At 44.4% G+C, this 6,729-nt stretch overlaps 1 protein-coding gene across 1 annotated transcript in view; it reads right to left on the minus strand.

Moving 5' to 3' along the window:
* Positions 1 to 5,200, minus strand: part of LOC109484062 (kinesin-like protein KIF28P) — an 83,239-nt gene extending 78,039 nt beyond the window's left edge. Inside the window, exon 1 of the mRNA XM_019787263.1 lies at positions 4,979 to 5,200. Coding sequence (XP_019642822.1) covers positions 4,979 to 5,032 — 54 coding nt within the window. The 5' untranslated portion in view covers positions 5,033 to 5,200. The remainder of the gene's footprint in view (positions 1 to 4,978) is intronic.
* Between the last annotated feature and the right edge of the window lie 1,529 nt (positions 5,201 to 6,729).

Here is a 6,729-nt window from a genome sequence, read left to right on the forward strand (position 1 = left end):
TGACCCCTATGCTATGATGAAAAATCCCTCAAAAATCCTGGTAGGAACCTTGCGCCTTGCAGTGTTATGGTTTTGAGTATCTATTCACTGTAAAGGGGGCCTGCAAGCCCTTTTCCGTAGAGCATAGTCGGCCATTTTAATTCTACGTAAAGCGTAGACAGACCGCTAATTCAACGTAGAGCGTAATTGGCGCATTTTGCGTAGAGCGTATTCGCCGCTTTTAATTCTACGTAATTCGGTGTGGCCCCTTGGAATTTATCGTAAAGCGTAATCGAGAAGTTTCCGAATTCAGCGTAGAGCGTTGTCGGGACCCCCCCCTTGCAGGCCCCCTGTAAAGCCCTCCTGGACAAACTCTCAAATCCAAGCTAGGTTCCTGAATCAATGTCCTGTGGCACAGAGCAGTGTTGGGTCAATGGGCACCTGACTGTTGTACTGGGTTCACGTTTCAACAGTTCTGTGACTTTGCACTCTGTACTGTTCACATTTCCGGATATAGTTAAACACATAGTTGTTCATACCAGGTCACATGCTTGACCCACCCCCCACTGAGGTTGGTCTTAGCCTCTACCAGGCTTCGGGAAGCGGCTTGAAAGAAGAGTAGTAGAAATTGGCCAACAAATAGACAGATAATATGCCAGGGGAGTCAGGCTGCAAGAGACTCTAAATTTTGCGTCTCCCGATTTTTACTTTTTTTCCAGCCACCTCCCAGAGCCTGGTAGAGGCTAGGATGGACTGACTACTTCATTTCCAATTTGGCACTGTCTTTGCAGCCACCTGACCAAAAGATCTGCTAGGAGGTTACTGACTACAGAGTACTGGCAGTGTTGGTAGGTTGGATCATGGGGTTTGAAACAGCCAAGTGCACAGCACTCACTCACTCATGTCCGCATGCTCTGAGGAGCGTGGCGCCCTGGCAAACAGTCCTCCTCCAGGCACTTCTGTTCTGTGCTGCTTCCCAGGCTGATATACTCTCCAAGCAGAGGTTTGGGTTTGCGGTTACTTTTGGCATGTTTTTAGGCTTTTTTTATTGGGGTTTCTCTTTTGCACAGGAATTTCTTTTTCACCTATAAACCCAACTTGGGTGGAAAAAAAAGAGAAACCCTGATTAAAAAAAAAAGCCTAAAAGTAAAAGCATGCCAAAAATAACCCCAAACCCAAACCTCTGCTTGGAGAGTAAGGCTGATATGTGTGACACAGTGACTAAAAATTTCATCTGAAATCTGGTAATGTACCAGGAAGTTCCATGCCTCTAAATCTAAGATGAGAGGGTATTAGCCTTCTTAGTTGTTTCCTGGTAAAACCATGGTCTAATTCCCCCCCAAGGATCACATAACAGGGGTGTTGACATACTCTTGGAGCAGAGGTTTGAGTTTTGCCTTGAAAACTTTTGGTTTATTTTTGGCTTAGCTTTTAGGGTTTTTTTTTTTATCAGGCTTTCTTTTTTCCCCTGGTGAACTGTTGGTGTAAAAAAAAGAAGCAAAACATGCCAAAAACTAATCTTCAAGCAGATCCCTATCGGTGGTAAAAGACAGTATCCATTAGCCATAGGATTTTAGCTCGCCACCTCTTTTGCCACCGATAGGGATCTGCTTGGAGATTAGCCAAAAATAAGCCAAAACCCAGAGTAGTGTTGAGTCTTGACAGTCTTCAAAGCAAGGACAGGGAGGTGTGCATGACAGACAGCATGCAGACAGGCAAGTTACGGTCTGTGAACGGCTCCCGGATACGAGACCACATCAGTGTCTTCAAGTTACCTTTACAGTTTACAGGTGGCCATTTTTCTGTCTGCCACACCACCAATTTAGTCTCTACCAGACTAACTTCGCTGGCTATATATAGGAGAATATTTGCGGGGGGAGTTCAGCCACCTTGGGGTTTGACTATGCCATGCGGGGAACGAAACTACCTCCCCGCGGCCGGACTCCCTTGGCCAATTTGATTCTCTTTTTTGCCAAATTCTACGATCCGTATTCCCGTAGAAATAAGCCTGGTGGAGGCTAGCACCAATTAAACAATACACACATAACATACATCAAAACAGGTTTTTTAATGTAACCTGAGTGTATTCTGCTGGTAAAATAAATAAATGAAAATGAAATGAAAAACGAACGTTCATAGAGTTTTACTAAGCAGTAATGTTCACCTGTTCCCAAACCATGGTGCTATATGAACTGTCTATTTACTGTTTCTAGATTCTGAGGTACTTCAAATTACCATCTACACATGTCCTTTCATGGTACACCGTGCCAGGTGCAGTGAAACATAACAACTGTGTGCAGTCCTTTTGAACTTGATACTATCAAACTAACCGTGAAGCCATGAGAACAGGTATAAGGTGACGTGAAGTAAAAAGGAAAAGGAAAGGTGACTCCAGGTGTTCCCAGAATCACAGGTGAATGTCCTCCCTGGCATGTTGGAATGACTTTTAATAAAAGTTTTATACCCTGAAGCATATTTCCTGCTTAAAGTATGCAAGGGATGGGTGGTGATATTTCATATTTACGTTGCAACACACAGAGTATGAAATGGCTTTTATTCAGTGTTGCAAAATCTCAGACACACACCAAAGTATCGTAGACTGGAACTCATTGCCACCAAGCACAGTTGGGGCATCATCACTAGAAAGCTTTAAACAACTCCTGCAATCAAATGTGCAAAGATTGAGTGTAACAAGCCGTTCTGTGTGATATAGCTAGCTGCCGCCAGGCCGCGTGCCTGCGAAGCTGGTGTGTTACGCCGAAGGGCGGCTATACCGGCTATACCGAAGTCAAAACGTCCATGACAAATCATTTTAATGTTTTCCATTCTTTACCACTTTTATTACTCCACATTTCCATGACAATAGTACTGCAAACCAGACCCATTTCTCTGCTTTTCAGTCCACTTTAGAAGGTGTATAACAGGTTTTTGAAGCCCGTCCCAGATATTTTCACCCACAAAAATTGTTGGCGTGAAAAACATGATGAGTTGAATGAACAATTGTCCTGACAGGTGTCAGACCAATTTTTAAAAGTAAATTGATTGATTGGCCCTATAGGCTATAGCCCAACAAAATGTAGAAAAGTGTACTCCTAGGCCAGCTTTAGCCCATGTTATTGAATATTCAGTTATTTGGCCAATTTCTACTATTCGCCAGCAACACATTGCTGGGGGCCTGCAAGGGGGGGGGGGTTGCGACAACGCTCTGCCCTGAATTCGGAAACTTCTTGATTACGCTTTACGATAAATTCCAAGTGGCCACAACGCATTATGTAGAATTAAAACGGCGACTACGCTCTACGCAAAATGCGCCGAGCGGTCTGTCTACGCTCTACGTAGAATTAAAACGGCCGATTACGCTCTACGGAAAAGGGCTTGCGGGCCCCCATTGGTGTCTGGTAGAGACATGTTTTTCTGTAAATGACATGTTTTTCTTGAATTCTGCTGCCTTTTTGCTTCCTGCACCCCAGGGCATACTAGTACTTTGAATGAAACTTTCATTTTTCTACTGATCTGTTCCTTCACCCCAGGGCATTTGGTTTTTTCATTTTTCTACCCACCTGTTCCTTACCCTAGATAACTGGTTGAAAGACAGGGTCATCCGCAGTACACTATCAATGCAATAAAATCTACTACAGACCCTTTATAAAGCTTTATCAGCTTATCATCACCAGAATACCGTATCAAAACACAAAAAGTCCCAATGCTACGATACTTACTTAGTAGTACTACTTGGATACCTGGATACTGTACACAATGTATTTGTGGGTGGACATACTATAGAAAGACAACTCTAAAGCCAGAGCAAAATTTGAGTACAGTAGAGCAACGAGGTCTACTAGAGTAGAATCTTCGGCCATGCAGGAATAGTTCAACTGTGGGCTTCAAACCAAAACCGTCCCAAGTTGTCACGCCAAAAAACTAGTAGTGTATCTCCAAGCAGAGGTTAGGGTTTGGGGTTATTTTTGGCGTGTTTTAGACTTATTTTATCGGGGGGTTTTTTTTGCAATGGAAGTTTGTGAAAGAAAAATTCCAGTGCAAAAAAGAAGCCCTGATAAAAAAGCATTACAAACACGCTAATAATACCCCAAAACTCAAACCTTTGCTTGGAGACTATATCCCATATAAGGGGTCCTGTGCGATTTATCAAACCATCATTCATAACAACAGACTCCAAATTGTGCGCGTTCTAGGAGTCTTTCCCTGGACTACTTGTAGCTTTGCCCCCCTCGAGTGTCCTATGTCCTTCCAAGGAGGTTCAAAACCTCCTTGGTCCTTTCCAGCCTCTCCCAGGCTTCGGGAGGCAGCTGGAAAGAGTAGAAAATTTTGCGGGTGCGGCAAACTGTACTCTCTGGCGGACCAAATCCCCCGGTTTCTACTCTTTCTAGTCGCCTCCCGAAGCCTGGTAGAGGCCCAAATATACACTATGACTATTGCTAGGCAGTATAACTACCACTCTATCATATATATATATTGTAGTATGACTGCAGTACCAGCCCCGAAATCTGTTTAGAGATCTTAAGAGACTGTCTTGATCTCGTAAGAACGGATGAAGAGCCCACTCCGTTACGCTTGAGCTCTTTCAGTCTTTGACAAGTTTGTCCAACACGGCGTAACGTTGGTACTAGCACACACGCCGATGGCCCACACACAAGCTGCGAACAACCGGCTTCTGTAAAGTTATTGTATCGTGCCACTGGTGTTTTAAACTGTTCGGATGGCGAGGGTTAGCGGAAAAAGATGACTCTACTCTACAATTTAACAAACACACGTGTGTCTAGTGTAGCCTAGTAGCAGGCTTATAGATCTGTGGGTTTCGGCTGTTTTCTGATTAGCCCAGTTCTAGAAAAACGGGGGTAATTCAACCAGGCCGGCTATGTTGTCTATGTGTAATCAGAAAATAGCACATATAAAAGCTCCCAATTTAAGACCATGAAGACCCCCGAAACCCCAGTTTTTGGCGTGCTATGGAGGCTAGTTTTCCCAGGCCAGTTCCTACCTGATTGAATGGTCGAACTCTCACGGCCACTTTCACACTGTCGCTGTCCGCCATGGTGGTACCAAATAGCGCAGCCTTTCCTTCTAAGACTGGATAAAAACCTCCGTTACGTTCCACATTCCTCGGCAGACATCTTTCCACGATATTTCAGTTTCCAAGAAGCGGTCCCACACACACATACGACCTGTCGGCATCAGTTCTTACTCAGGACTGTATAGCGGTGTCCCAGAAAACCTGACCGCCTAGGGGGTCCGCATCCACCAATCAGCGCGGCCGTGACAAACGCGTCCAATCAGACGGCTCGTTACGGCTAAGTTCGGTTCGGAGGTGTGTTTTCGGAGTGACGTAGCGGGCTGTCATGGCGGCGCCCTGCCTTAGTTACGCCTTAGTTACGCCGTGGAAACAGAATGACTTGATGTCACGACGGAGTTTACCTGGGTCTAACACAGAATAAAGGCGACCTGCTCAGTACGTGACGCTTCGGGCTGCCGGTCTTTGGTTTGAAGTTGTTTTTTCTGACTGGTTGATGGATGGTTATTTAATCACTATTTAATCGTTACTTTGAGTTTATCCCAAAAGGAAATGGCTTATTTGTAGAAGCTTATTTAATAGAAGAAACATGTGATGTCATTGCCATCTTATGTAAGGTGGGTGCTACGTCACATTTTATGTAGCACTAGCTAAACTTTGCATCGTACTACTATGAATTATTTTTTCAACCGAAGTCTGTTGAACGCATAAATTCACATATTTGACCAGTCGACCTCAACTTGCTTGCTACTTTCTGCCGCTACACGAAGTTTCAAAAGTATATTTTTTTATCCTCCTTCCCTTTCGTCAGGTCCTCATGTGTTGACATTTAATACCGGGTATGGATAACTTTTGTAATTGTAACAGTCAAGGCAAATTTTCCAAACCGCCAAATTGAGTTATGGGATTATATTATAGTAAGTAAGTAATATTATGATGTGAAACTAACACATCCCCCCCCCCCATTGCTGAGAAACTGTGACGGCTTTGGAGAAGAATGACAAAATGTAGCCTCCTTTGCAGGCCCCGCGGCGGTGGGGAAGAGTTTTTAACGCGTTATTTTAATGATATGAATCTTTATTGCATGTTCTTGCCCAGATGGGCTAAATGCACAAGAAGATATCCAGTATGTGGAAGCAGGCTCCCTGGGCGGAATGGAACATTCTCTCGGCGGCTATGTAGGATGGCCGGCTATATTAAAATAACGCGTTAAAAACTCTTCCCCACCGCCGCGGGGCCTGCACAGGAGGCTACATAGCATCCCGACTGGGTCCAAGGAGTCAGCAAAAGAATGGAGCTGTGGTCAAGCTAAGGTAGACAAGGTTGTGAGACAGAGAGGGCCTATTTACAACGATTGAAAGCGGCTTGGTGTAGTTATAAATGCCAGGAATATCGTTTCATGGACTTTGATAGGGTACTTCCCATCCTGCCTGGTACTGTTATAATTACAGCGTTATAAGTTTCGCGGTGCCGCTAACTAGCGCCGCCCAGCGGTCTTGGCCATATCGACAGGCCCAACTTCTATGAGACCTGAGCATGAGTTCAATCTCACACCAATGTATAACGTTACTAGTAAAATAAAACAGCAAATGATCTGAATCCACTATTTTTCATTATATTTTTGCCCCCATAGGTTTTAACACGTTTTGGGTGGTACATTCAGTTAACCTAGCCTCTACCAGGCTTGAGGAGGCGGCTGGAAAGAGTAGAAATCGGCCAAA

Source organism: Branchiostoma belcheri, unplaced genomic scaffold (genome assembly GCF_001625305.1).
Source record: "Branchiostoma belcheri isolate BF01 breed outbred unplaced genomic scaffold, Haploidv18h27 scaffold68, whole genome shotgun sequence".
Classification (NCBI taxonomy): Eukaryota; Metazoa; Chordata; class Leptocardii; order Amphioxiformes; family Branchiostomatidae; genus Branchiostoma; species Branchiostoma belcheri.